General features: G+C 48.2%; 12 protein-coding genes across 12 annotated transcripts; 8 read left to right on the forward strand and 4 right to left on the reverse strand.

Annotated features, from left to right (window-relative positions):
* Positions 1-1241: 1241 nt before the first annotated feature.
* On the forward strand, positions 1242-2042 carry N7447_004616 (uncharacterized protein; the record flags this gene model as incomplete). The annotated part of the gene is made up of 1 exon (XM_057228891.1): positions 1242-2042. The coding sequence occupies one exon, from the start codon at positions 1242-1244 to the stop codon at positions 2040-2042; it is 801 nt and encodes a 266-aa protein (XP_057088232.1).
* Positions 2043-2789: 747 nt separating this feature from the next.
* Positions 2790-5521, forward strand: N7447_004617 (Transcription factor; the record flags this gene model as incomplete). Its single annotated transcript, XM_057228892.1, has 3 exons — positions 2790-3341; positions 3446-4635; positions 4813-5521. 3 exons carry the CDS (start codon positions 2790-2792, stop codon positions 5519-5521), a joined length of 2451 nt encoding a protein of 816 aa, XP_057088233.1.
* Positions 5522-5702: 181 nt separating this feature from the next.
* Positions 5703-5948, forward strand: N7447_004618 (uncharacterized protein; the record flags this gene model as incomplete). Its single annotated transcript, XM_057228893.1, has 1 exon — positions 5703-5948. The coding sequence occupies one exon, from the start codon at positions 5703-5705 to the stop codon at positions 5946-5948; it is 246 nt and encodes an 81-aa protein (XP_057088234.1).
* Positions 5949-6461: 513 nt separating this feature from the next.
* N7447_004619 (uncharacterized protein) lies at positions 6462-7514 on the reverse strand (the record flags this gene model as incomplete). The annotated part of the gene is made up of 2 exons (XM_057228894.1): positions 6462-6573; positions 6634-7514. The coding sequence occupies 2 exons, from the start codon at positions 7512-7514 to the stop codon at positions 6462-6464; spliced, it is 993 nt and encodes a 330-aa protein (XP_057088235.1).
* Positions 7515-7912: 398 nt separating this feature from the next.
* N7447_004620 (FAD-binding type 2) lies at positions 7913-8635 on the forward strand (the record flags this gene model as incomplete). The annotated part of the gene is made up of 4 exons (XM_057228895.1): positions 7913-7958; positions 8012-8230; positions 8271-8421; positions 8512-8635. The coding sequence occupies 4 exons, from the start codon at positions 7913-7915 to the stop codon at positions 8633-8635; spliced, it is 540 nt and encodes a 179-aa protein (XP_057088236.1).
* Positions 8636-9167: 532 nt separating this feature from the next.
* Positions 9168-10313, forward strand: N7447_004621 (CorA family magnesium transporter; the record flags this gene model as incomplete). The annotated part of the gene is made up of 1 exon (XM_057228896.1): positions 9168-10313. The coding sequence occupies one exon, from the start codon at positions 9168-9170 to the stop codon at positions 10311-10313; it is 1146 nt and encodes a 381-aa protein (XP_057088237.1).
* Positions 10314-10582: 269 nt separating this feature from the next.
* Positions 10583-10986, forward strand: N7447_004622 (uncharacterized protein; the record flags this gene model as incomplete). Its single annotated transcript, XM_057228897.1, has 3 exons — positions 10583-10642; positions 10668-10765; positions 10839-10986. 3 exons carry the CDS (start codon positions 10583-10585, stop codon positions 10984-10986), a joined length of 306 nt encoding a protein of 101 aa, XP_057088238.1.
* A 682-nt stretch (positions 10987-11668) lies between these two features.
* Positions 11669-12497, reverse strand: N7447_004623 (alpha/beta hydrolase; the record flags this gene model as incomplete). The annotated part of the gene is made up of 2 exons (XM_057228898.1): positions 11669-12028; positions 12087-12497. 2 exons carry the CDS (start codon positions 12495-12497, stop codon positions 11669-11671), a joined length of 771 nt encoding a protein of 256 aa, XP_057088239.1.
* An 885-nt stretch (positions 12498-13382) lies between these two features.
* Positions 13383-13652, reverse strand: N7447_004624 (uncharacterized protein; the record flags this gene model as incomplete). The annotated part of the gene is made up of 1 exon (XM_057228899.1): positions 13383-13652. One exon carries the CDS (start codon positions 13650-13652, stop codon positions 13383-13385), a length of 270 nt encoding a protein of 89 aa, XP_057088240.1.
* Positions 13653-14830: 1178 nt separating this feature from the next.
* On the reverse strand, positions 14831-16656 carry N7447_004625 (glycoside hydrolase family 72 protein; the record flags this gene model as incomplete). Its single annotated transcript, XM_057228900.1, has 5 exons — positions 14831-15555; positions 15614-16357; positions 16407-16432; positions 16484-16521; positions 16582-16656. 5 exons carry the CDS (start codon positions 16654-16656, stop codon positions 14831-14833), a joined length of 1608 nt encoding a protein of 535 aa, XP_057088241.1.
* A 2172-nt stretch (positions 16657-18828) lies between these two features.
* N7447_004626 (uncharacterized protein) lies at positions 18829-23022 on the forward strand (the record flags this gene model as incomplete). The annotated part of the gene is made up of 4 exons (XM_057228901.1): positions 18829-19247; positions 19316-20732; positions 20787-20879; positions 20926-23022. 4 exons carry the CDS (start codon positions 18829-18831, stop codon positions 23020-23022), a joined length of 4026 nt encoding a protein of 1341 aa, XP_057088242.1.
* A 2768-nt stretch (positions 23023-25790) lies between these two features.
* Positions 25791-26295, forward strand: N7447_004627 (uncharacterized protein; the record flags this gene model as incomplete). The annotated part of the gene is made up of 3 exons (XM_057228902.1): positions 25791-25839; positions 25892-26038; positions 26204-26295. 3 exons carry the CDS (start codon positions 25791-25793, stop codon positions 26293-26295), a joined length of 288 nt encoding a protein of 95 aa, XP_057088243.1.
* Between the last annotated feature and the right edge of the window lie 224 nt (positions 26296-26519).

Genomic DNA, 26519 nt, shown 5'->3' on the forward strand with positions numbered 1-26519 from the left:
TCTAGGAATGCTCATGCTAGAAATTTATCAATGTGTTTAGTTGTAAGGTCGTCGATTTACAGTGGGGCGGTCATCGCTTACCAACTTGTTTGAATTATCCAGGGCCCCTTCTTGACGCAATCGCATTTCTTTCACTCTCACAGTTTCCTGGATGAACTCTCAGAGTAATTTCTCCTAGATCCTTCTCAATAGCCTCTATGAAGCCCCAGTCAGCCTCTCATTCAGCAAGGGCGTTAGTTCATTGTGTATGGATACTGGCTACAGATTGGCTAGGAACTCCTGTTCAACGAACTACATGTTGCTCCTTCACTGACTATATCCATAGGCAACCAGTTAAGTAATGTTCTACTGAAATATTGCTCAATACGTTGCGATTTCCCGCATTTGATGAATTCCGCCAAGAGTTTCACAGCATCGTTCATGGCTTCAAGGATGTGATAAAACATTTGATCATTTCGAGCTGACTATCTATGACGCAACGAGATACATACCGATCACTCCTAGTCTCAGTTCTACGCAGTTTCAACATCCTTCTATCACTTGTATACAGCCCGATGTGTTGGTTGAGCAGCAGAAACACAGCAGGTTCACCCAAGTGCGAGGTATGAGCAGGGTTCAGTTCGAATAATATGTTGCGACCTTGCCCATTGCGATGGTTTCTGAAAGTTTCACAACCTCATAGCTTTCAGGATCAGATCAAAAAGGCATAATTCGAACGGATGATCTGCGGGCGCAACGAGATATACGCTGTGGTTTGGGCAAGGTAGTTCGAACCCTTGATCTTTCCCAAAATACAAAGGACATAGACCAATTTATGTTCAAAATGGCATGAGATGAACAGTGATTCAGAAAAGGAATGGCTTCGTTTTCGATTCTCCCAAGGCAGTCTCTCATTGATCCATCCCCTTTCCGTCTCGCTTTCATTCATCTCGCTTGCATTCTTTGTGACCACCCCCCCTCAAAGGCTGCAAATCCCAGCTCTTCTATTGCCTCAGAATCCCTACTCTACAAATCTTCAAGAGGCAGTGTCGGGACTGTGGTCAATTTCCCGATGCCAAAATTTAAACAAACACATTCTCTACAGGTATATTCTCTTCTTCCACCCAAGATACGTATACGACCTAACAAGTCGTCATTTGCTAGCTTGCAGCACGAGGGAACTCGCCCAAAATATCTACTCTTGTCGAAGATATTGACCATCAGCAGCACTCAACCGCAATTATTTTGTCTCTTCTCCCAAAATGAGCGCCGTGCATTGCCTCATCGATGACGAGGGTCACTACATCAAGGCTCATACAATCCTCGCAACTGGTGATGCAGCAGTGGTTGTCCAGCGAGGCGACGTGGCAATCAAAATGGCGATTGTGTATAAGAATTACACGCTGGAGATGGTGGAAGGAAATCGCCACAGGATTCGACGGGAGCAAGAGGTCTGGCGGCGCATTCAGCCCAACTTCGATACCCCAGTGGAAGGTATCGTCCGTTGTCTCGATCTTCCTGGGGACACCATCGAGCTGAGGTACATGCCCGGAGGTACACTTTCAAAGTGGCTGAAGCACCGAGCGCGGCCCAGCATAGAGCTTCAGAAGCGTTGGTTCCGCCAGCTTACCATCGGTCTCCACAATCTTCATCAACGTCGTATCATCCACAGTGATATCCTCAGCCGCAACATTCTGCTAGATGGTTCCTTGAACGTCGTGATTGCTGATCTCGGTGCCTCGACTATTATGCCCATCGACACTGTTATGGCGGATGCAGTGGATGATTACAATTGCTCCATCTGGACGGATCTTTGTCAACTAGGCCTCGTGTTCTATGAGATCGCCACTGGGATACAAACCGGTATCAGCCTATATAATAGCAGTGACAGTAGCAATTCGGTCGCTGCCTTTCCATCTGGGGATATGCTCCCTTCCCTAGGCAAACGAATCTGGGCCCGAGATATTATCGAGACCTGCTGGAGGGAGGGCGGATACGGGGCTGCAGGTGCGGCGGGGATTCTGGCGAAGCTGGATAAAATGCAAGGCCTGCGCCGACGATGAAATATATCTTTAATTCCGTTTTACGTGAGAGTATGGGAGTATGTACCTCGAGGGCTTCTTGGAATAAGAAGAGTATTGACCTGACAGATTCACTTTTGTATGATTTGACTCTCTTTTATAACGCGTTATAATAACTATCCGCCCGCAAAGTAGATATCCTGTATAAATAGCTTGCTGGTAATACCCCTCGTCGAATTTTGGTGTGTTTTATACTTGAAGTACATGTATAGGAATGTAGACAGAAATGAATTATCGGAGCCAACAAAAAGGCCTGTGAAGGTAGTAGTCTGAACTCAAGACCCCAGAGACTGCCAGTATGGACCTTCTACTATGGTTTGACTGAACGCGAATATCGTCCATGTGAGTGTGAATTGCGTATACTTCTCAGAAATGGGCTTGGGTTGGCCTCCTGGTCGCCTCATATGTGTTTATAATATTTAACTTGCTCAATGAATCAGGAGTCCGTTGGAGAGAACTACCAGATTTATCCGGAATACCCACTGACCGAGAATCCAGGAGACAAAAGTGCTCTCTACTCTCCATAGTTCTTGATTTCTCTTTTCAACTTTGCTTGAAGTGTTAGAATGTCAAAAATCGGTTCACCAGGATGTTGGTTGCTGACTTAGTTGGGGCTGACTGCTATCCTTGCACGCTCCCCTTCTCTCTTCTCTCTCCATCATTCCAAAGCCCACCACTCCCCTCAGATGAGGTCTCGAATTATCTAGTCCTTTTTTCCTTTTTGAGAAGATGCCCTTATCCAAACCCCGTCATATCAAAAAACCCCGGTTATCCCTCAGTTGCATCGTCTGTCGACGACGCAAGGTTCGCTGCGGTCGCGAACAGCCAGAATGTGCCAACTGCGTGCGCATGAAAGAGAATTGTGTCTACAGGGCCATGATCCGAGATGAGTCTACCGGCCGAGTACGACCAGTATCATCCCAGGACAGAGACGCCAGAGACTCCGATGCTCGCCCAGATCTCCCTTCGGCCCATTGGGGCCCAACCGCCAATGCGCCATGTTCGGAGAAACCGTCTAGACCTCCTTCTCGTGCTCAATTATCCAATGCCAATCCTTTCCTAGATCGACAAGAGCTATATCCAACAGTTCCTTCGAGGGAAGAGGCCATGCAGCTCCCTCAGATTAGAAGTAACTCCACAACTAACCGGGATCTCTCCCCTGTGCCATCAACCTCTTTTCCGACCCTTAGCGACCACTTCTGCCGTAATTATTTGAGTATACGACGAGGTGGCCACGTGCGATATGTTGGTCGGACTTTCTGGGGTCTCGTTGCCGGAAAGGTGAGTCTGACTCGGGAAACCAAAACAAACCCAAGAAGATGCAACCTGCGACGGGATGTATCGCCTAGCAAAACCCCGACTGACCTCGGTTAATCTTCATGCAGGAGAGCCTGAGCGATGATTTCTTTGACGAAAACCGACATGCTCACCCCGATCTCCCCCTTCCACATATTTCCTCCATGGGCATGTTTAATCTCCTGCGGTCGCTGCCCACCAAGCCCGTGTGTGATGCCCTGCTCGAGATCTTCTTTCTCGCCGTGTGGCCGCTTGTTCCTCTCCTGCACCCGCCTTTCCTGCAGGCAGATTACGACGAGTTCTGGGATTGGTGCCGGAACAGTGAGAGTTCTTTACCGTCGGACAAACTCCGCGATGACCCTACCTTTATATGCCTCCTCTTTGCAGTCCTATATTGTGGCGCATCCGCCGCACCGGTGGCCAGCTGGATGTACACCACCCTCCAGGGTTTACAGAAAGAGACGACAGTGAGCCACCTCAGGTCGGCATATACGACAAGCCTTTCTTTATGTCAGCATCTGGAGCATCCAACATTCAATACACTAGTTTCAACTTTGCTGACGGGGCCATTCCTGGGCCGGCCCTTCGAGTCCATGCGTGATATGGTTCATATGAGCACCACGGTGCGCATTGCTCAGACTATGGGTTTACATCGAGAAGGAACATGGTCTGCGATGAGTTGCGTTGATAAAGAAATCCGCCGTCGCATCTGGTGGCATATCGTTTGGCTTGACGTGCAGTCGAGCATCTCCACGGGGCTGACCCCCTGTTGTGGAAACGAGGCCTTGGAGACCATGAGTATGGTTGACACTCACGATGAGGAGCCCAACGATATCCCTGCCGGGCTTTCCCAACGCACCGACTCTATAGCCAATGGAAAATCGGTGGCCGTACTTTACGCTATCGGACGCGTCCAGACTGCTCACTTACAAGCGAGGATTGTGGGGCATCTGCAGAGCGCGCAAGGTCCGACCCACGATGGATTTAGGGAGCTGGTCAAAGATGCCAAGGGGCTTCTGCAGAGGATAGACTCAATTATTGCACGCGTTCCTACGCAGGGAATCCCTGACAGTGGTTACATCCCATCCCGTCTGGCTAATGCATCTCTGTCCACGCATTCCTCGTTGTACAAGGATGATGCAAAGCAGCCAACCGTCTTTGCAACTTGGACGCGAATTATGTTAACATTACTGAAATCTGAAGTGGTCATTTTACTGCAGAAACCATTCCTACCACCCCCAGACAAGACAAATGCGCAATCACGCAAGTCATGGACCAGGTACGAATCCTTTCCCCCTGCATCTCATTCCTGTCCAGTATAATCCAGTGCATCTCCCATTGCATGCCCATCTTCATACAGCGAATCCTGTCCAGCTTGAGGATTTATCCGTTTACATTGATCGTTCATCACGATATTGATATGACAGACTTATTGACAAACGATTTGACCGTCCAGTATGGCGCAGCTTTGCGTGAATTACTTGCGTATCTACCTGCAGCTGTATCGAACTCCTGCATTCTCCCCGTACGCGTGGTTCTTCTGCAGCTATTTTGGGCCTCTACAATGTGTATTCATCACCCTAACATATCTCCATTCCTTCCAGGACTCTGGAGAGACCTTGCTGGCCCGATACTGCGTTGATGAGGTTATAAATTACTACGTGGCCCATTACCAAGCTCCAAATAGCTATTCGATGAGGACCAGCTCCGGCGATACTAATGCAGCCAAGACGCAGATCCCATTGGCCATTCAGGTTCTCGTTGACCTTCACAGACGCCTCGACTCATCTCTCGGAGCTGAAGACCGGCCCCAGCTGCCATTAGACCTGGTCGAGCGTCAAGCCCACTTTCCTGCGTCGCACCTTGCTACCAAGTCGGCCGAGTTACGCGCGGCATCCATTTATCTCTCTTCCGATGAATCCTCTACCACTCGCACCAACCGCAATTGTGAGACCCCATCTATGACCACAGGACCTCCTCCAGTGGTCGTTGGTGACAAAACAAGTCCGCCAAACAGCGTTTTGGTAGCCAAGAGTGACTCGGGCTTCGATATAGACTTCCTTGCTATAATTTCGGATCTAGAAGCCTGGTCTTCATCCTTGGTTCTGGAATCCGACAACCTCCTCGCACATTCTGATAATATAACGCGGGAGAGGCGTACCTGAGGCCCTCTTTGTCACTGCTGTCTGTATCATATGGCGTTAAATGGAGTGCCTTTTGTAATATGCCCTCATTGAAGTGAGAAAGTGGATGGAAAACACGAACCAGATCTGGGAGCGCTTCGAACTGAAGATACGAGAGATGGGAATTAGGCGTCGACATGAAAGCTTTTAGCTCTGCTAGAAGATGGTTATGGATTTCACGGTCATTGAAGATATTGAAAAGGGTGACTGTATTGGCAATTCCGGTGGTGTCGTCCCCGGCGGAGATCACGGTAAGAAGCTTATCACGAAGACCCTGTTTGTCCGGGACTGCATAGCCCTTCTCGGGAAGCGGAACGAGCAGACGCTCCATGATGGTAGGGGATTTTCCCCGCTGCTGCTGCTGCCACGGCGATATACTCATCGATGCGGCGAGCGGCAAACTAGATAGAATGAGTTAGTACATATGGATTCGCTAGAGAAATATATAGATCGAACTCACCTGTTCCAACTCGTGGCCCATCTCAACGGAATGTGAAATGCGCTTTGCAATCCACAGTGACAGTTAATTGAGCAGTCGGACAAAGGGAAAATCTTTGATGACATGTAGACTGGCTACCGAATTTCGCTAGCATGAGAGAAGCATGGGCATTCATCATGAGGGGGGGGGGACTACTTGTTGGCTGCGTTGGACCACGTTCGACAGTCTGCCGCAGCGGTGCCAGGCAATTTCGTGGCGAGGGAGTGGGAGCTTATTCGACGATTGTCAGTGTGAATAAATATAGTACGGAAAGTGTAGAAGGTAGGAGACCGTAGATGAGATATCCCACCCATATGTAACGTTGGAATGGTTAGGATGAATTCGTGCTAGATACTAAAGCCTTAGGGGCTTCCACTTGGATGAGGTAGACATCGACCAGGACCAGCGACCTCTCTGGAGCATAAAGAACACTCCCCGAATAGTCTATTTGAACTCAGTAGGAAGTGCCGTCAATTTGCCGATCTCGGCAATTGTCTCCTTCCACAGTTTCTTCTGAATTTCCTGCCCTGCTGGTGATTGGATGAATGCCCCTTTCCTATAGGGAAGTTGGATTAGCATGGCAAAATTCTTTGGAAAAGGGGTCAAGATCACTTACTCAACAATTTCCTTGTCGCCCAAGAACTTACCGTGAGACTCAGGGCCTGCCACCAGTGCACTATGCAAGATGATCCAACCACCCACCTCGACGGACCTGGCGCGGAGTGACTTGACAACATTCACAATCAATCGCAAATGCAGGGGGAGAACGTCGCTCATGCTGGTATTTACCATGCCAGGACACATCATGTTGATGATGACCTTCTTGGGATCCAGCCGCGGCGCCAGACTGTACATGAACAAGGCGCAAAGTAGCTTCGTGTCCCCATAGCGCCGAAACGGAACAAAGGCCTCTTCTTTGTCCATATGCGCAAGCACACCTTCACCGGGCTTGATGGGAGCTTTCTTCGCGAGGCTTGTGCTCTCCTGTGCGCGGCTGCCAACCCAGCTAATGCGTGCAGGAGAGCCGGTCTTCTCTGCACCCGCCTCGAGATAAGGTAGGAGCTCAGCAATCAACAAAACGTTGGAGTAGTAGTTGACTTGGGTGGTTCGGTCATGGCCGCTCGGGCTACGTTCCAGCTTCACCAGACCAATACCCGCATTGAGAATGAGGAGATGGACCACCGGAATGTCTTCGCGGAGCTGCTTCGTGAACTGCTGTACGCTGACATAGTCATCCACATCAAGTGCCATGACCTTGATGGTTGGATTGAGATTGTGGGTCTGGATGTGGTGATCCTGTCGAAGGGAAGTTGCGCAGGCCTCGCCCTTGGCGACATTGCGTACGGCGAGAATCACAGTCGAGGCACGCAGTCGCAGTAGCTGTTTGGTTGTTTCCAGACCAATTCCAGCACTGGCACCGGTAATGACAACGGTTTTACCCGTCAGGTCAACGCTGGTAGGTAGGGGATCGACCTTTGGCTGGATGATGTTGAACATGATGGGAGTTGGATGAGCAGTGGAGATGCGAGACTTGGGGTCACCAATGTGAAGCGCACAATAGATGGTAGAAGAGAAGAAGAGGTATCGAGGTAGTCATCCTTAAATTATTTTTCCACAAGCTACCCTGCTGTCCTCCCTGTAGTTCTTTGTTGGATTGTTCAGCTGAGCTGACAAACAGCGGCTAGGTGATAGGTGACTCAGCATTCGGCCGACGTCCCAAAAGGGGATGTTCACAGGATCGAGATTGTGTCGCCCGAACGAACACAAAATATCTTTCTTAATTGATATTCAGTCGAGCTTGAAGCCTGATACATTCTCCTCTGGAATATGACTAGGATATGAGAAAGGAACACCAAGTATACATTTTTTAGAGAATTAGTATGGGTATCAGGAGAATGTTTTCAACGGGGGCAGAAATTGGATTTCGTGCACATTCTCTCGGTGAGGCAAGAATCTTTCTCCCTATGAGATACCCGAAATTCAATGAAGTATAGATGTGGACATCACCAGCAATGTAGAGATCCAGACGAACCTCAACTATACCTTGGCCTTCTATGGATATCTCGACCATGTATCCACGCCCGCAGCCTTTGATCCATTGTCTGACATCCCCGTGGCCTCTACATTGTACCCACCAACAAATGGGTCACCCAGTGAGCTTCTCCTCGCGATTGGCTCTGCCGGACTGACTACCGAGGGTGTGTCCTACGACGGTACGTTCACATTCAAGGTGACAGTGCTGCCGTTCTGCAGGAACGTACTCGACCTATCTCAAGGCCGCTGCCTCTGTGTTCGGAGGCGGTACTTTGTTATGTGCCTCAAGGTATCATTCCGAACTTAGTGACCAAAGGCAAATCACAAAATGGAGGGAATATGCTAGGTCTGGAGGCCACACCTCAACTCTGTACGTATCCCCGTGTGCCTATATCTCCATCTGGTAAACATTTCTGATCAATATCTCATACAGGGCTTAATATATTTGCTCAATTCCCAGCGACACTCAGCCAATCGGTGGTGACGAGTACGGTGGACTCATTGCTTGCCAGTCTCACCTCCAGCGCAAAGTCGCAGGGTCTTTTCTCCCTTATATCTCTGTCAACGACGCTGGTCCCAACTAAATGCCGCTACAGTCTTTTGGGGAAAGGAGTCTCAAATATATCAATAGCGTAGTGAAAAGGTATGTCCCTAAAAGAGTCATGCAAAAGCTGCAGAATCAAGCATACTTTGTTTCGGGGTTGTAAAATATCACTATAGCATTATATATATCCTTTTGGTTTCCAACGTTATCACACCTGAGGTATCTCCCATTTCGAAAGATTTGTGCGTCTATCTACTCAGACCTAGTATATTTTCTTGGTAGTCTCCTCTGTTTGTATTATTTTATAATATAAAGGCCTTAAAGTCCCCCGTCCCCTGTCATTTCCAAGCAATGAAGTCATAAGCCCGACCACATGGGTCACCAAACCACATTAACCCAATTAGTCCATCGCCGTCCAACTCTACTCTGTTCATACTTGCAACGAGCAAAAACTATATATCATGCAACGACGTACGATGAGGACTTTCTTACCTTTTTTCCAAAGAGAGGGACTGTCAAAATGTACAAACACACAACTGCACCGAGTCCATCGCCTTTCCGGCCCTCTCCGTATGAAACAGCCCAAGATCCAGAATATCCCCCGCAGACGGGGAATCATCACGCTGCCCAATAAATCCCATCATGTGATACATGAGCATGACATGGAAAAGGAAGCTTCTTTTAATCAAAACGTCTTCAACTTGTCTCTTGCTCTGTCGCAAAGCCGCATAAATGATGCGACGGAGTTGCGCTGCATGGTCTTGAGTGTTGATGGGTCTGTCACAGAACCTGAAGTTCGAGCAACTAGGGATGATCTTGCTAAAAGGTGGGGATTGGATGGCCGCGATTTGCGTAACGTGGATCTTGTCTCAGAGGGAATCCCCCATTTGATGGTCCGTCCATCAGTCATCTTTATCAGCATGTTCACTTTACGACTCCTGGTCCGCGCAGATGGAGTTCTTCTTTTTCTTCTCCCAATTGAGGATTGCCACGTGAAGGTGCAGGATGTTTTTATGACAGACCTGCAGGGTCGGCTCAAACCCAGTCCTGGCTCTGGCCTTTTGACAAAACTCCCATATGAGCTACGTGTGGTAGATGCAGCGCTTGCCTCTGTGATTGCAACACTTGAAGCCGAGCATGTTCTCATCCGCCGCGAAGTCGAAGACAGCTTGCGTGATTCAACAAGAGAAGATGTTGTTTACTCCGTTCTCCGCGGTTTGCAGGATCACAGGAAAAGGCTCGTGGCCATTGAACAGCGTGCCCACCAATTCCGCTCGGCGCTACGGGAAATCCTCGAAACTGATGAAGATATGGCGAGCATGTACTTGACGGATAAGTGTACAGGTTACCCACATGAGGTAGAAGATCACCTAGAAGTGGAATATCTCCTCGAGGCATATTACAAGAACACAGACGCGATCGCGCAGTCTGCCGGTGCTTTGCTGGGCGATTTGGAGCGCACGACAGAAACCATTCAGTCGATCTTGGATGTGCGACGAAATCAGATCCTGGTCTTCGAGGCTCAACTGGAGATCTGTATGTTGGGATTTGCTGTGTCAACTTTTGTGGCGGGTCTGTTTGGAATGAACGTGGCGAACTTCTTTGAAGAGAGTACATCGGCATTTGCAATCCTTGTTGGAGCGTGTGTGATGGGAACGGTCACCATCGCGAAGTATGGCCTGTGGAAACTCAATAAATTCCGGAAATTGCGGTTTTAGAGCTTAATGGTAGTGAAAAAGATTCCAAATCAAAAGGTCATCACCCGTAGGCGACCCAAACGGCAATGATGGGGATAAAGCAGTGCGCCAAATGTTGCGCGCCTGCCAAACTTGAGATCTCTCAGGTCGAACTTGCCCCCATAAAATACCTCCTGCCCTTACTTCTTCTTCCTCTTCTTCTTCTTCTTCTTTTCTCTCCTCACCTCGCACATCATTCATCAACTGATCATACACATTTATTTTAAAACCAAACTTGAACAACTGTCATCATGCCTGAAGATAACCGTGGCAACGAGTACTCTTACAAGAGCTCTGGTGAAAACAGCCAGGTGAGACAATAACGAGAAATACCAGTTCAACTCGACTCTGACTGATCCACAGGGTAATCACTACTGCTCGCGTGACTACGGCTCTACGGCATCGAACTCCAACTCTTACCATTACTCCAACCAGTATGTGACAACTGATCCCCTGGTATCTCTTCTCATCTCTGCATTTGACTGACATTGATTTTCTACCAATAAGGGATGGTTCCTACTACTATTCGAACTCCGATGGTAGCAAGTACTACAACACCGGCAAGGGTGAAGCTTCGTACACCCCTCCCTCTGCCCCAGCCGGGTCTTCTCAGAACTCGGGCAAGTCTGGCAACTCTGGAAAGTCTGGAAAGTAAGCTGGTCATACAACATGCGTACAAAGAAGTGGGTTGATATACTTCTTTCGGCGAGGATACGCTGCTTTGCGTGGAAATGAAACTCTTGTGGATGACATGGAGACTTGGCTTTGGTCTGGCGATGGACAACTGGATATGAAATCCTAGGATGAAAAACGACAAAAAATTGAGAAAAAAAAATACATTTGCCCTAGGTTTACGTTGAACAAAATTTTCGCTGTTGCATTCATTATAGTAAATTATCAGACCATTATCTTCAAGCCCCTAACGACATACCTTGTGGTGTGGGACTCGACTGCCATCAGATTCAAAGCAACGAAGGCGTTTTGGTCGTTCTCACTTCCAACCTTCCACGGATCCTCCCTGAGCACGACAATCTTACCTTGAGTCTTTCCACCCTGAAGTGAGGTCAAGTTGTCCACAGCAGTGGGGTAATCAACATTTGAGAGGATTTGGGATGTATAGGTACTACAGATTCACGTATACATTGATTTGTCCGATTATCATTCCGTGGTATAATCTTGGGAGGGAATACTGATTCTGGTATTATAGATTTTCTTCCACATACAATTTCTTTTGGACACAACCAGGTTGATGACATCTCTACTCCAAGTCATTAAAACACCAATATCCTTTACAAATACACGGTCCAAGGATTGCCTACTATAATGCATTACCCAGCTTAGTTCACAGAAATTCCACTCTGCTGTCGACCTTCCTTCAACGCAACTTCCAACCCATCAATCACCTTATCTGGCATGCTCAGGAATGCCGAGTGAGACGCATTAACATGGTAAGTTACTGGGTTGCCCAAAGTTTCAGCAAATATTTCTTGCACAGGCAAAGGGATAGCTGCATCCTGGTCGCAAAAGAGATACATGCTAGGCATCACATGCCAAGGTTCATGCATCGCCGGCTCATGGAATGCCTTCAGCGTGTGCGGCTTCAATTTGGAAATCGCCTTCTGCTGCTCTTCCGGAGACATGTCATTATAGAACACGGTGTCTTCTTCGGAGCTCCAGCAGTAGCCATCATCAGGGCTCTATATGTTTGGTCAATGGCGAACAAAACGCGGAACAAACCAAAGATACGCCACTCACCTTGGTGATCATCCAGGGAAGCAAGTTTCCGCCCAGCATGTCTATTACAGTTTTGCCGCTTGGCGTCACAAATGCAGCCAGCCATACTACCATGAGCACGCCGCCAGGTAGACCGGCTTTGCAACGCTGCACGTACCCCAGGCCCTCGACAGCTCCGGCACCAACTATCCCGCCATAGGAATGGTTCACCACCACAATTTGGCGGCCAGCTTCTACCATCTCCTTGAGGACGGCATGAGTGTGTTCGATATCCGCGTGCAGTCCCTTATCTGGAGAGGATGCGCCCACGGAAGGAGTGGAGATAGCTTCGGTGGCAAGCCCGCGCTTGTGCATCAAATCCCGCACGACATCAAATGTGTCTGCCGCATGCCATGCGCCTGGAACGAAGACAAAACTGGGGTTCTCGGCCATGGTCACCTTGTGTATCTACCTTGCAGTTGTTTGTTTTGAGAGGGATCGCACCTCGGGGACTAGGGAATAAGCAAATGCCGCCGAAAAGATCATCCTCTCCTTACATCTCCTTACACTAAATTGGACATGCCATCGGTGGACCCGCAATTTCTTGACACGTGGGACGATTGGCTCTTTTGATCTATTAATAAATAATTGAATGAGCAACCGGAGAAATAAGATGAATCCCCCGCCAAACGCTAACAGGCCGAGTCCTATTTCATGGTCAGCCAAAACATTTCGAATATCGTTAGAGACTAGGTCAATGGTAAGGGATTTGATTCCTCACACCAACCTATTGCCCATTTTGGGTAACGGCCTGTCGCTCAATTGTGGATAGGCATGAATCCTTCTGAGGGTCAAAGGTGAACCTTCTCCCTGTTTGGGGGCCACGGGAGGAATTCATTCTGTTTAAATACACCAATGTCGCTCCATCGCCAAAAGGTATCTTGATCCGTTTTCCATGTCCAAATACGATGGCCACAACCAATGCCCGGGATAGCCAAGGGTCCTATCGGGCCGGGATAATCTCGATGACTGTCCTGGACGTTCTGTTCGTCATTTTACGGCTTTTGGCATGATGCAAGAAGCCATTGAAGCCAGGCTGGGATTATTGTATGATCGTGGCCTCTTTGCTTCCTTTATTAACTCTCGTTGGTTTGATGCTAGCATGTACGATATATTATTTCCCTTGGGTTCTCGATTCTGGCGCTAATCGTTAATAGTAACTAACTATGGCATGGGATTGCATTCCGAGATCTTGCCGATGGAAAATAACATGATGATTGCAAGGATTCGATTCCAATATCAGAAGATCAACTTGACGCCTCCGCTGATATCCATATACTAGCTCCTGGTGGTGTTCGAGTGCATCTCTATGTCACAACGATAGTAGTCACCAAACTTTCTATCCTGCTCATGTACTGTCGCATCTTTCCCACAAAGGAAATACGGACTGCCTCCATGATCCTGGGTGGGATATCGCTCGCGTGGGCTGTTGCTATCATTATCGTGAGTATCTTCCAATGCACTCCGATTGCACGAGCCTGGGACACGCGAATTCCTGGCACCTGTATCGACCTCAAAGCCTCGTTTTGGAGACGCAGCACCCAACATTGTCGCCGATATTTTCATTCTATCTCTACCGGTACGAGTGGTGTGGGACCTACACGCAAGCCCCACGCATTGACTGTCCATAATTGGAATCTTTCTGTTGGGTAGTTTGTTAGTACACGGTCTGGTACCCAAAGAACACGAACGACAGACCTCAAGAACTCAAAAGGTTATGAATTGGACAACTCTGCACTACGACCAGCTGATGAGCCACGTGATAAACCTAAAACACATCTGGATGTGTCCCAGGCCGATGATGCGTCTGGGGCTGAGGTGCCGTTGGATTCCATTCTAGTTCAGCGAGATATGACATGGCAAGAGTCGAGTGGTAATTCATTTCTATTTAAATAGATATCTCACCAAATTAAATACATAAATCTCGATCATCCTCTCTTTCTGGTAAACAACTATGCGGTCTCTGGACTGAAGCAGCCGACCTGCGACACCTCAGCACTGTTGCAAGCCCAGAATAATAGGACCAATGTCAGTTGTGTACTCTGGGTTACTCCTTGGGGGAGCCCTAAAGTCAACTTGGCAACGTTGGCCAAGCTTGAGACGATCCAAGACTGGTAGCGCCATGGTCATCTGAGCTATTTACGGAGATTCGGGAGAAGTCAGACCGAGAAAAGTCAGGGGTCGAGGCCGTTTAGTCCACATCCGGGATTACTATGTGTAGGCCTTTAGACATATGAGCCACTCAGGCGCCAGGTTTGCACTCGATAGCAACCTGGAGGTCATTGATTCACAAGTGCAAATAGGACAGATTCAATGAGGGCAAGTGAAAGTCTTCTACCAAAGGGGTATCTTCGAAGAATCGGCACACTACCAACGATCTGCACTAGAAGGATGTACGGCATCTGTCCAGGAATAGTCTGCGGTATGCATATCTACTATCTTATGATAATGATGATTGTTTCGCGACCGTTAAATTATAGATTGAAAAAAATGCAAATTGCTCAAAAGAAAGGTCGAAATCCGCGAACATATGATATAGTATACAAAATTCAATAAAAATTCAATTTCTTTGAAGCAATAATAATCAAAGATGCGAGCAAGGCTATGTCCTCGCTATGTTGAATATGCCTTGCTCCGAGCTTTATGCTCAAAAATGTCGGAATAAAAAGGGAAAACAGACACATGGTCCAAATGCGAAGAATATACACGAATCAAGATGATCTCAATTACAGAGCGATCATTCCAACACCCGCCAGGAGTGCGGTGGCAATGTAGGCAGCCACCTGGAAAGAGCCGAAGGATGAACTGGAGTGCATGCTGATAGCACCACTGCTAGACGTGGTCGCCGAAGCCGACGAGGAAGCAGAACTAGAGTCAGAACCAGAGCTAGAGCCACCGGTGCCGGTGTTCTCGGTAGTAACAGTTCCGACTCCAGCAGTTCCAGCCTCCTTCATCTGTGTAGCGCAAGTGCCAGTGGCCTTGGTCACAGACTTGACGGTTGCAGATCCAGCGAACTTGCAAGCATCGTCAGCACGGCCTTGCTCAACGTAATACTTGTTCAGAGCAAAGGCAAGCTGCTGCTTGGTCGTGCACATGCTGTAGGCACCGTACTCGCCAGTGGTGGCGTTGGTTGTCAGCCCGCTGCAGTCGGTGTAGCCGCAGACGGTGCTGAACAGCTTGGCGTATCTTTTCGAGTCGAGGGACTCGGTGACCACGCAGGCGGAGGCATCGTACATGCATTCGCACAGCTGGCTATCGGCGACAGGGGGCAGAGGGGAGGCTTCGGCGGCCCACTTGGATCCGACGGTAGGGCAGCTTCGCAGGGCGGTGTTGGTGGGAGTGTAGGAGGCCTTGTTGACACCAGTCGGGCTGACTTTGGCGATCTGGCTGGAATAGTATTTGAAGTCGGACATGGTGCTGACACTGGTGCTATCGACGACGGAAACCAGACCTACAAGTCTGATCAGTTATGTCCACATATATGCGGGAAAAGGGACGGGGTTTCTTACCGAAGTTGTTGGCCTCCTGGAAGTACATGTACACAATACCACCGGACCAGACCTCGGCCATAGTATCGCCATACAGGGCCTTCACCTCGGTGAACTCGCGGGGTTGGACCTCGTTGCAACCGTACTCGGCGAAAAAGACAGGGACGGCGTAGTTGGCAAACTCTTCGGTGCGATCCTTGTATTTAGATTTCGCGTAGGTCGACTCGCCGCACCACGAGTAAATGTTGTATCCCCAGAAGTCAATAATATCGTCGGAGTCGCCGCAGTCGAAGTAGTCGGCCATATTCGCACGGATATCGGTCACATCGGCGGTAGCATATCCAACACCCATAGAGCGGTAGCCCTTCTTCTTGATATACTTCTTGGTGTCACGAACAGCAGCCTTGACGAAAGCACTGGCGTCGGAGGTATTGACGGTGTTGGAAACCTCATTTCCAGCGAAGAAACCAATAGTGTTGTTGTACTGGGCCAGTTCGTCGACAACGCTGGTGTATCGGGCGAAGACCTCGGTATCCCATGAAGGATCACTGCGATCAATTGATAGCGTGGGATTGGACAGATCGGAGATCACGTAGATTCCAGCATCCGACAGGAGCTTCATACACGCGGAGTGATCAGCAGAGGCGTTGATGGCGTAGGTACGAATAACGTTGGTACGCAACTTGGCCATGATAGGAACATCACGCGCACAAGCGACAGGATCAGCTAGCGGGTCAGTGTAGCTACTGCTACCTGTAGCTTCTTCTACGAAAGGTTAGGCGAGGCGTTTGAAGTGATGGCATATACAACCTACGCTGGTACGCGATTCCACGCATAAAGCTGTTCTTATCAGTCACTGAATTCACGAAAGCACGGAATAGTCGGACTTACAACTGAGTGTCATTGCTGGAATAGAAGAACTTGGAGCCCTATTGACAGTCTCAGTACCCAAGATACAGGGACTCTGTATAGATGTATCGAGATCATACCTTGATGACGATGGGATCCAAATCGGCAACAGCAACCCCGGCCAGGGTTGCCAGTGTCACCAAGGAAAACTTCATGATTGGTTTTGCGGATATTCCCGCAAGGATAGCGAGTGTATATAGTTGGGATGATTGAAAAAGACAGAGAATAAAGAAGTCAAACGAGTGAACGGGGAAATGAGAACAAGATCAAAGATGGGGGGATTCACGGCTTCAAATCCATGAGATTACTAGTAAGATCAGTCTTAAAATAGACCCATTCTATTTCTTTAAAATCACAAAAAGGACGCGTATAGCCGAGCGAACAGCCCCAATATGGTCAAGTGCTTTGAAGCCATCGTTCAATAGGTTTAGCTCAACTGGCGCCATGTTTTGGGCTCGGGGCTGGGTGCTCAAAAAAGCATTATTAGGGCTCGAAAGGGGAACCGTTCATGTATCCCGAGCGAATCATAATAGAGAGATGAACAGACTCCACGCACTTAATGGAACTTGGCTTTTTACTCGGTTCTTTGATCTGCAAAAAATATATACAGTTCTTCAATTCCCTAAAATAGGTAGCTGTCAAAAGACTTATGTACATACATTAATAGTATACTCTCTAACTCCTTAAAAAAAGAGGTGAACGCATCCGGCTGACGCGGTGGGTGGGGTTTAGGATGGCGCCGGCATTTGGTGGCTTTTTTTTTTTTTTTTCGCGAACACGTTTTCTATTGTATCTAAGTTTGTTAGGCGCTAGCTCTTTTCTTTTTTGGATTATAGTGAGTTATAGTGTCTCTGCGGCATTGCTTGGTAGGAGTGTAGCCACTCAGATTACCTCGATGATTTCTCTGGTTCACAAGTCTATTTATGTATCTATGCACGGAGCACATGTATATGTGCATTGTTCATTTTGTGATTTGCATCTGTAATCAATATGAATATGGAAAATAGTAGGCCAACAATAACTTAATTGTACAGTACTTCCGGAAATCGGTGTCGCCACCCACACTCTTTGATTGTTTCTGCAACGTCGAGCGGGCAATCTTGCCTGATCCATGCCTACTCGCTTTCTTACCTTTTTACATGGCTATTATTGTCTATATCAACATACATGACAAAGACCCCGTCGAGAACAAACCTTATTAGGCTAGTTTGATTCCTGTTTATGCTCCCCATGGCACTCGTTCCCTATCGCAACTTTCATTCGTCATTAGGCTTCTTGCGAAAACTGGCACCGCCTAGTCATGTGGGTAGACCCCCAGAGCTTTGATCGTGCGTATATATAAACGGCAGCCCATACCACGACCATTATCACTCTCAGCCCCATGGATACGAACCATGAGAACTGAACCCACAGTATTCGCCCCCTGCCCCGAGATATGGACATGAAAGAGCCTACAATAATGATAGAATCGCCTTAGCGCATCACTTTTTTGATATTGGTCATTACAGTGACGCTTTGAACGGTCAGCAACAAATTGCGGAAGATATTGAGTCAAAGGGTTATTCGTATTCAATCGAAAAATGAGTTGGAGTATTGAGGATGCAGTACCGTAGTAATCCATCAGGAATATTTGTTTCTGGTTTATTGATTGGATATGACAATCTCGGGTTGTTTATGCTGTGTGGGCTCGCTTATTGTTATTTCTACCATCGACGGCTGCTGTCGGCTAATACCTCGATTAGCATTAACTCCCCACCATGCATCTAGGCACCTGGTCTGTTTTACATCTCAACCAGCGGTACAGTATTGTCGTTCTCGAAATCGGCTTGGCAGGTATAATCTTCGTCACTCTTTCCGGCCCACCACGAAGGCATTAATGCAGATCAATCATTGGGCCGCATTAAATTGATGGATACCGTAAAATGCCTGAGCATGCTAGTTACTAGTTAACTATTGCTCGTAAATTACATAATGCATACGAGGAATCAACGGAGTTCCATGGAAGCTGATAGCGGGCCAATACCTCACAGGCCCGCCGACCGATCTACTCTCTCAAGTGTCCCTTATTCGTAACATTCTATTGATGCCATTTCGAACCTAGTTGTTCCGGGCGCAGCCAATGGTTGCAAAAGTTTCCTCTTGGACAGAAATGAACGCCCCCTTGTGGCTTAATCGGTCGGATAAGCGCCAATCAGGGTCTTGTTTTGCTCTTAGCCTCACTTTGACGCCCCCTCTTTTGAGGGGCGTAAGCTCCATTTTTGTCTATCATCCTTTACATGTTACTTGTTACTTTTGATATCATTAATATCGTGGAAGGCTTGTCAACAATGGATCCTCTTTCGGGTGTAGCAAGTGTTATCGCAGTTATCCAGTTAACCGGAGGTATCTTACAAATATGTGGAAAATATCTCAATAACGTCAAGAACGCGAAGCAGGATATTCAGCGTTTCCAAGAGAAGGTCGCCGCCCTTTCCCAAGTCCTTCACTCTCTCGATGGGCTGATCCGTGGATCTGATGGCAACAAACTTACTGCTACGCAAGACCTGGTCGATAATATTGCCAAATGCTCCTCAGCACTTACAAATTTGAAAGAGAAAATCAATCCGGAAACGACGCAGAGAAAGATGAGGAAATGGGGCCTTCGAGCCTTAAAATGGCCACTGGCACGGTCGGAGGTAGATTCTGCTATCATGGAGCTTGAGTCGTATAAAACAACATTTACTTTATCCTTGCAGGTTGATCAAACGTAGGCTCCGGTCCATAATCCGATCTCTTAATTATTGATATCAAAGGCCAATTCTGACGCTGATCTAGGAGATTTACCAACTCGATACACAAAAAGATAGACCTTAGCAGGTTACAGATTGCAAAACAAGCAGCATTCGACTCCTACGATAACCAACATAGTGAATGTCTCCCGGGGACCCGGATTGACCTGCTTCGAGATATCGAAGAGTGGGCAAAATCGCCACACGGAAAATGCATATTTTGGTTACACGGCATGGCAGGGACTGGGAAATCAACAATCTCCCAAACAGTTGCAAGCCGTCTTCAAGAGCAGCAGCTTCTTGGGGCCAGCTTCTTCTTTCGGAGAGGTGAAGAGGACAGAGGGACAGCAAAAAAGCTTTTCCCGACATTGACCGAGCAAATGGTCATCAGAGTACCTCAAATGCTGCCTCGAGTTCAAAAGGCAATTGATGATGACCCTAATATTTCGGAAAAAGTGTTGAGAGAACAATTTGAAAAGCTTCTACTGGAACCACTGTGTGGAATTGAGCAGCGCGAAGAGACCACAAGAAGAGTGATCGTGATTGATGCTCTAGATGAATGCGATTCAGAAGATGATATTGGGATTATTCTCCGGCTCTTGCCACAAGTTCGAAAGTCAACTTCTGTGCAACTACGGATTTTATTGACAAGCAGACCTGAGTTGCCGATCAGGCTAGGCTTCGAAAGGATCACCGATGCCCACCAGGATTTAGTCCTCCATGAGATCGAAAAGCCTGTGATAGAGCATGATATATCCTTGTATTTTGAGGATCAGTTCCTACGCCTAAAACAGAGGCGCTCATTTCCACCAGACTGGCCCGGAGCCGCAGCTACCAAGATATTGGTTGATAGGGCCGTCCCTTTGTTCATTGCAGCTGCTACCATATGTCGTTTTATCAGTGATGTAAAATGGAACCCTCAAAAGCGACTTAAGGCGATATTGACAGACCAATCAACCTATGTGTCTAAGATGGACAGCACCTATGTTCCCGTGCTAAAGCAACTTCTCACTGGCCAGAATGAAACAGAGTCACGGAAATTACTCGAAGAGTTCAAGGAGATAGTCGGGGTGATCATTATTCTTGTCACTCCGCTCTCGATCAACTCCCTTAGCCACCTAATAGACAGAGAGTCAGATGATGTCAAATGTCGATTAGACCAGCTCCACTCAGTGCTCAGTGTACCAAACAATTTCGACACACCAGTTAGGATCCTCCATCTGTCATTCCGAGATTTTCTCTTGGATCACCGTGAAGACGAAAGCAAATTTTGGATCGATAAAAAGTATGCAAACCAGCGTCTTGCAGAACGATGCTGTCAGATCATGCAGGACAGTCTGGAGAAAAACATCTGCAAACTGCAAAGCGAAGGCATACAAAGGAATGAAATTACCAATGATTCGATTCAGCATTATATACCTCCCGAACTGAAATACGCCTGTCGATACTGGGCACATCATCTGGTACAATGCACGGACTTGCCTAGTATGATGCACAATGCTTATTTATTTCTCCAGGTGCACTTTTTGCACTGGGTGGAAGCAATGAGCCTGCTCGGCCTTACGTCAGTAGTATCAGCAATTCTTGATATCCTCCAAACGGCCGTATCGGTAAGTTCCGAAGATAATCATAGATGATATGCACTAACGGCTTTAGGGTAACAACTCTTCCCTGATTTCGGATTTCCTTCACGATGCAAAGCGCTTTATTCTGAAAAATCGCCAAGTAGTTGATCAAGCCCCCCTGCAGGTTTATTGTGCAGGACTTATATTTGCACCCCGAACGGGGATAATCCGTAGAGAGTTCAAGCAAGAGCTTCCCACTTGGATATGTCAGTTACCACAAGTTGAGGAAGGATGGAGCGCGCTCACTCAGACCCTCGAAGGCCATTCAAGTTCGGTTGAATCAGTGGCCTTCTCGCTCGACGGCCGCCTGCTAGCGTCCGGCTCTTGGGATAACACAGTGCGACTCTGGGACCCGGCGACGGGCGCGCTCACTCAGACCCTCGAAGGCCATTCAAATATAATTCGATCAGTGGCCTTCTCGCCCGACGGTCGCCTGCTAGCGTCCGGCTCTTGGGATAACACAGTGCGGCTCTGGGACCCAGCGACGGGCGCGCTCACTCAGACTCTCGAAGGCCATTCAGATTGGGTTGAATCAGTGGCCTTCTCGCCCGACGGCCGCCTGCTAGCGTCCAGCTCTGGGGATAACACAGTGCGGCTCTGGGACCCGGCGACGGGCGCGCTCACTGAGACCCTTAAAGGCCATTTAAGTATAGTTAGATCAGTGGCCTTCTCGCCCGACGGCCGCCTGCTAGCGTCCGGCTCTGGAGATAAGACAGTGCGGCTCTGGGACCCAGCGACGGGCGCGCTCACTCAGACCCTCGAAGGCCATTCAGATTGGGTTAAATCAGTGGCCTTCTCGCCCGACGGCCGCCTGCTAGCGTCCGGCTCTCGGGATAACACAGTGCGACACTGGGACCCGGCGACGGGCGCGCTCACCCAGACCCTCGAAGGCCATTCAAGTTCGGTTGAATCAGTGGCCTTCTCGCCCGACGGCCGCCTGCTAGCGTCCGGCTCTTGGGATAACACAGTGCGGCTCTGGGACCCAGCGACGGGCGCGCTCACTCAGACCCTCGAAGGCCATTCAGGATGGGTTGAATCAGTGGCCTTCTCGCCCGACGGCCGCCTGCTAGCGTCCGGCTCTGGGGATAAGACAGTGCGGCTCTGGGACCCGGCGACGGGCGCGCCGCTCACTCAGACTCTTAAAGGCCATTCAAGTATAGTTGGATCAGTGGCCTTCTCACCCGACGGCCGCCTGCTAGCGTCCGGCTCTTGGGATAACACAGTGCGGCTCTGGGACCCGGCGACGGGCGCGCCGCTCACTCAGACTCTTAAAGGCCATTCAAGTGTAGTTGGATCAGTGGCCTTCTCACCCGACGGCCGCCTACTAGTGTCCAGCTCTTGGGATAAGACAGTGCGGCTCTGGGACCCGGCAACGGGCGCGCTCACTCAGACCCTCGAAGGCCATTCAGAATGGGTTGGATCAGTGGCCTTCTCGCCCGACGGCCGCCTGCTAGCGTCCGGCTCTCGGGATAACACAGTGCGGCTCTGGGACCCGGCGACGGGCGCGCTCACTCAGACCCTCGAAGGTCATTCAGATTGGGTTGAATCAGTGGCCTTCTCGCCCGACGGCCGCCTGCTAGCGTCCAGCTCTCGGGATAACACAGTGCGGCTCTGGGACCCGGCGACGGGCGCGCTCACTCAGACCCTTAAAGGCCATTTAAGTATAGTTGGATCAGTGGCCTTCTCGCCCGACGGCCGCCTGCTAGCGTCCGGCTCTGGGGATAACACAGTGCGGCTCTGGGACCCGGCGACGGGCGCGCTCACTCAGACCCTTAAAGGCCATTTAAGTATAGTTAGATCAGTGGCCTTCTCGCCCGACGGCCGCCTGCTAGCGTCCGGCTCTTGGGATAACACAGTGCGGCTCTGGGACCCAGCGACGGGCGCACTCACCCAGACCCTCGAAGGTCATTCAGATTCGGTTGAATCAGTGGCCTTCTCCTCTATGCCCCATCAATCTCACGCGGCTCCAAGCATCTCTATTGAGCACAGCCAGTGGATAGCATTGAATGGCAAAAGGGTTCTGTGGCTTCCTATCGAGTCTCGACCTAGCACTTTCAAGATAAAAGCCAATGTACTTGCCCTAGGACATGCATCAGGGCAGGTTTCCTTTGTTAGATTTCGTATGTAATACTCAATGATTTTTGGTTTTTCTCTTTCCTCTATTTTTTAATCCCTTTATAGAAGGGCCTGAGAGAAGGGGATACTTTATACGGCTCTATTCTGCTTGCAAAATATTCCATAACATTCCAGTAGTAACCAATAGAGCCGCTATTCCATGTGAATAGCTAGCTTTTGCCACAGAGGCTGCTTAGTGAAGAAATCGCTACGTAATGGAACCACAGAGGACTTCTGAGATCCAAACTGTGATCCCCTAGTTAGTTAACGTATTTCACATGCGAGTGGTCCACACAAGCGAGTGGTCCACGCAAAAACACATAGTAAAAGCGATATAGTTGTCACTTATATTTCAACAACTAACGTTTTTATCTAGCTTCATAACTTGCCGATAATGATTGATAAGCATTTTTAATATAATATATCAATCTTAAACGAATTGAATACTTCCATTGTTGTGGTATTAAAAATTACGCCGCTGGATTCTACAAATATATATATCTCAATTACCAGCCTATTAAATTCCCTCAAAATATATAAAGTAACTAGATATCATATAAGCAGCATTAGGCTGTAAGAGCCAGTTTATATACAAAACCGTTGTTGCACTAACATGTTGTAATTTATCGCTTTTACTATGTGTTTTGGCGTGGACCACTGGCTTGTGTGGACCACTCGCATGTGAAATACGTTAACTAACGTATTCGGCAAGCGAGCGGCGCACGCAAGCGAGTGGCGCACCCAACCCAAAACGCGTCCATGAATTAGCACTTAGTCAATTCAACCACCCACCATGCCACCAATTCGCTCCCAATCCTCTAGCAATTCAGCAGAGCAAGAGGGTAGGGTCTTATTAGCTATCCAGGCTTTTAAGGATAAAGAAATCTCTTCAGTTCGTGAAGTGGCGCGCCGTTTTAACGTACCCGAAACTACCCTTCGCCGCCGCCTCAGTGGTACACAAAACCGCGCGAATTCTCGCGCAAATTCGTCTAAATTAACACAAATTGAAGAGGAGTCTCTTCAAAAATGGATTCTCTCTATGGATTCTCGTGGAGCAGCCCCCCGGCCCTCTATGGTACGAGAAATGGCGGATCTTCTTCTTCAAAAGCGTGGAACTACCCCGATTCTTTCGGTCGGCGAAAAATGGGTATATAACTTTGTGAAACGGCGTCCTCTCCTCTCCTCTCGATTCTTAAAACGGTATACCTATGAGCGCGCGAAATGTGAAGACCCTAGAATCATCAATGAGTGGTTTGATCTAGTTCAAAAGATAATCATTCAATTCGGAATCGACCCCGATGACGTTTATAACTTCGACGAGACCGGTTTCGCGATGGGGTTAATCGCTACAGCGAAGGTGATTTCGAGGAGTGATCTCTCTGGCCGGCGCTCCCTTTTACAGCCTGGAAATCGTGAATGGGTGACTATTATCGAATGTATAAATGCATCGGGGTGGGCGCTCCCTCCGTGTGTGATTTTTAAAGGCAAAATCTTCCTCGAATCTTGGTTTAAGGGCCTTCCGGATAACTGGCGATTTGAAGTTAGTCCGAACGGCTGGACCTCTGATGAAATTGGAGTTCGCTGGCTCGAAAAGCTCTTTATTCCGACGACTTCTTCGCGTACGAAGGGGGGGTATCGACTTTTGATACTTGACGGACACGGAAGCCATTTAACCCCAAAATTCGACGAGATTTGTGAGCAAAATAAGGTGATACCGATCTGTATGCCACCTCACTCCTCTCACCTTTTACAGCCTCTCGATATTGGCTGTTTTGCGGTGTTAAAACGATCATATGGTCGGCTGGTCGAGACGAAAATGCGGACCGGAATTAACCATATCGATAAACTTGATTTCCTCGAAGCATACCCCCTCGCACGAACTGAGGCCTTTAAATCGGAGACTATTAAAAATAGCTTCGGAGCAGCTGGTTTAGTGCCTTTTTCACCTGATAGAGTGCTTTCGAAGCTTAATATTCAGCTTCGAACCCCGACCCCCCTCCGAGTAGAGGAAGCGATTAGGACCCAAAAACGCCCTCGAACTACGTGCAATTACAAAAGCAAGCTTTGTCAATTAAAGCTTTACTTCGTGCTAGATCGAGGAGCCCTCCGAGCCCGCTAAATTGCGCGATAAATCAGGTTTTAAAGGCATGCCAGATCACTATGCAATCCGCCGCACTTCTTGAGAAAGAAGTAAGCGAATTACGCGCCGCCAACGAGAAGCAGAAGCAAAAGCGCACTCGATCCCGAAGGCAGATACCTGCCGAAGAAGGCCTCTCAGTTTAAGAAGCTTCTCAATTGATTACTGAGCTGGTGGAAGTAGTTAAAGCACCTCCCTCCCCTCCACGAAGAAGCCTATCGCCGGCTTTACAACCACGTTCGCGGGCCTCCCCAAAGTGTAGTGGTTGTGGAGAAATAGGGCATAAAATCAATAGATGCCTAGCTAGATAAATCAATTTGGTTGAATTAATTTAATGATGTTTTGGTTGAGATAAATATAGTTGAATCCAATGGTTTGGGTTAGGTGCGCCACTCGCTTGCGTGCGCCGCTCGCTTGCCGAATACGTTACATAATCATGTGATTATATAATATAATTGTCATGTGACTATCAACCTCATCTATCAATCACCTATAACTAGCAAACATAGTAGCAAATAGCAAACATAGTCAGCTATATAAACCCCCTCCCTACCCCCTCTCTTTCTTCCTCTTATTTCTCCTCTCTGCATATATCTGCATCTCTGAATCTCTATTTCATCACCTGACCTACCAAACCCTGCAAAATGGCTGATATTACTGCTATTTCTACCGATCTGACCTCTGTGTCCATGGGTAAGCTTTTTTACCTGCTTTTTACCTGCTTTTTATACTAATTTTATACTAGATTTGCTCCCTCCCCCGGAAGCGGTGTACGATACACGCGAGGAACTGCTTGAAGCGGTGAAACAGCATGCCCTCTCGCAGGGGTATTGCACTGCTATTAAAAGCGGTAACCCTATCAGAAACGTGGCTATCCACTGCGTCGAATCAGGTGAACCGAGATGGGACCAAAAGCCTACTATTGGCCCTAATCCTCGAATTAAAAGCTCAAAAAGGAAAGGTTGCCCTTTTTTACTATATGGAAGTGTAAAAAAGGGCAAATGGCACCTCCAAATCCGGAATCCAGATCATAATCACCCTGCTAATCCTCCAATAGTTTACCCCCAGGCACGGAAATTTACATCGAATCAGATTGATAAGATTCAAGAGCTATCAGATATAGCTATCGCCCCCCGGAAGATCTTATAAACTATCCGAAGCCAGTCCTCCCAGCCAATTAGAGGGCGCGATATTTACAATCAAATCGCCTTAATAAGGCGCGAAGAGAGGGGTTATCAATCCGAAACTGAGTATTTAATCACTCAGCTTAATCAAAAGCGGTATAAGTATCGAATTAAGCTTTCATCTAATAATAAAATTGAATTACTAGCGCTTGCTCACCCCGCTGCACTACTATTAGCTAATAAATATAA

Source organism: Penicillium robsamsonii (assembly GCF_028829455.1).
Source record: "Penicillium robsamsonii strain IBT 29466 chromosome Unknown utg000002l_segment0_segment0, whole genome shotgun sequence".
In the NCBI taxonomy this organism is placed as follows: Eukaryota; Fungi; Ascomycota; class Eurotiomycetes; order Eurotiales; family Aspergillaceae; genus Penicillium; species Penicillium robsamsonii.